The sequence below is a fragment of the Silene latifolia genome, chromosome 2, assembly GCF_048544455.1.
Source record: "Silene latifolia isolate original U9 population chromosome 2, ASM4854445v1, whole genome shotgun sequence".
NCBI lineage: Eukaryota > Viridiplantae > Streptophyta > Magnoliopsida > Caryophyllales > Caryophyllaceae > Silene > Silene latifolia.
In genome coordinates this window covers 138,873,123-138,875,403 of record NC_133527.1, presented here as the reverse complement: position 1 = coordinate 138,875,403, position 2,281 = coordinate 138,873,123, and the positions used below count along the sequence as shown (strand labels likewise).

Genomic DNA, 2,281 nt, shown 5'->3' with positions numbered 1-2,281 from the left:
GAGTATAAAATAGATGGCTAGTAATTTCAAAAAAAAAAAATACTCCGTAGGATTAGTACGTAGTACTCCGTAATAAATAAGCTAATTATATTTGCATGTACCTTCAATACATAATAACATGAGTACATTATATTATTGCAATAATACATTATTACCTACATTGTCGTAAATCTATGCTCAAAAAAACAACTTTGAGAATTGTCTAACAAAGAACAGTAGTTCAAGCGAACCACCTTCTACAATACAAAGAAACACCAAATCAAACAAAAATTTTAAAACTCGTATTACCCTAAACTTCACCGCTCATATCATATTCAAGTTGAGTTTATTAGGACCAGATTGAGCTCGTACTCTGGTAAGCTTCATAACAAAACAAATCATACAGTGATTCCTTCTTTGGACTCAAAGTAATCATCTGAGGCTAATTGATTATTCATCCTTGACTGCATTCTCAAATACGATTGAAAGTTTAACATTATAAGACCGCAATAAATACTGAGAATGAGCACCTGAAATTGTTACCTTTGAACATGTCATACATTAAATTATTCTGTTCAAGTAATAATAATTTCAAATGCTCATTCTCACTATTTATTGCGGTCTTATAATGTTAAACTTTCAGTCGTATTTGAGAATGCAGTCAAGGATGAATAATCAATTAGCCTCAGATGATTATTTTGAGTCCAAAGAAGGAATCACTGTATGATCAACAACTCTCTCTTGTGACGGATATGCTTGCGACGGGTGAAGTAATACTTATGTAGGTAGATAACACAAAACAGATTGCTACTCCCTAGGCAATTTGCTTTTGTCTTATCTATCCCACATAGATAATACTCTTGTTCCGTCGCAAGCTTGCGATGGGTATGTCCTTCACAAATTAAATGAAAATTTGTGTTAGAGTAGACCTAACGAAGATAAGAAAACCTTCTTAATCTGCAAGTAATAGATTTAATCCATATACATTCAATGATCAATATAAAAGCCGTAACAATCAATCAAAAAACATCTATAAGGACAATAATGATCCACAATTACAGATTTACAGTCCTATGTGACAAAGGAATTCCAACATGGATCAGATCATGAGCATTAACAATATGACGCAAGTATTGGTGTTCGATTGCTGAAATATGAAATGAAATGACCACGGAGTACATCAAAGGAGTATATAACTGTTAGAATATATGATATCTTTGATATCATATATTATTATCTCGTATATATTGCATATAGTTTATTGCCTAATTCATAGGATCTCTTTCTTGTCATGTATATATACGTTTGTATTCCTATTGATCAATTCAAGCACAATATTAACATATCCTTACATGGTATCAGCTTCATAGGGAAAGATTAAAATCGCTTCCGCTCTAACCCTAGATCTTCCGACCTCACGTCATCATGCCTCCAAAACAAGATTCCTCCAGTCAGTCGTCGTCCTATCATCCTACCTTGGCTGTGACAAATATTCGCAATCATGTCACCGTCACGCTAGGTTTTGACAACGACCAATATCGTCTTTGGGTCGCTCTCTTTACCAATCACGCAAAATCACACCGAGTCCTCCATCATATCATTGATTCGAAGGGGAAATCTAAACAACCCTCTAAGGACGATGATCCGGATTTATGGGAAGTCTTGGATGCAACTGTCCTTCAATGGATATACGCAACGATTACGAGTGATTTATTAGAGACTATTGTAGAAGAAAATTCTACTGCCAAAGACTGCTGGGGTCGCATCCGCGACATCTTTCAGGATAATCAGCACTCTCGTGCTGTCACGCTTGAACAGGAATTCTCTCATGTTTCCATGGAGGATTTTCCGAATGTTTCCGCTTACTGTCAACGTCTTAAGTCCTTGGCGGACCAGTTAAAAAACGTTGGCTCTCCAGTGTCCGACAACCGTCTTGTCTTGCAAATGGTCTCGGGTCTTTCCAGCGCCTATCATAGTGTTGGTACAATCATCCGTCAGAGTAACCCTCTTCATCCTTTTTATAGAGCATGATCGATGCTCACTTTGGAGGAGGCGGGTATAGCAAAACAGGCCCGGTCGATGGGGGTGCTGCTATGTATGCGAAACAGGGGAAATCTGATAGCGAGTCGTCTTCTGTGCTAGGTGCTCCTCCTTCTCTATCCAACTCTAAGGGAAAAGGGAATGGCTCAAATAAGAAGAAGGGGAATAAGGGTAAGAACAAGGGAAATCAAGGGTCGACTACTCAACCTTCAGTTGCGGCTCAGCCCTCGACTCCAGCTATGTCACCACCGTGGCCTGCTCC

At 38.1% G+C, this 2,281-nt stretch overlaps 1 protein-coding gene across 1 annotated transcript; it reads left to right on the top strand.

Moving 5' to 3' along the window:
* The first annotated feature begins 1,404 nt into the window (after nucleotides 1–1,404).
* On the top strand, nucleotides 1,405–2,010 carry LOC141641377 (uncharacterized). Its single transcript, XM_074450042.1, has one exon. The coding sequence runs from the start codon at nucleotides 1,405–1,407 to the stop codon at nucleotides 2,008–2,010; it is 606 nt and encodes a 201-aa protein (XP_074306143.1).
* The last annotated feature ends 271 nt before the right edge of the window (nucleotides 2,011–2,281 follow it).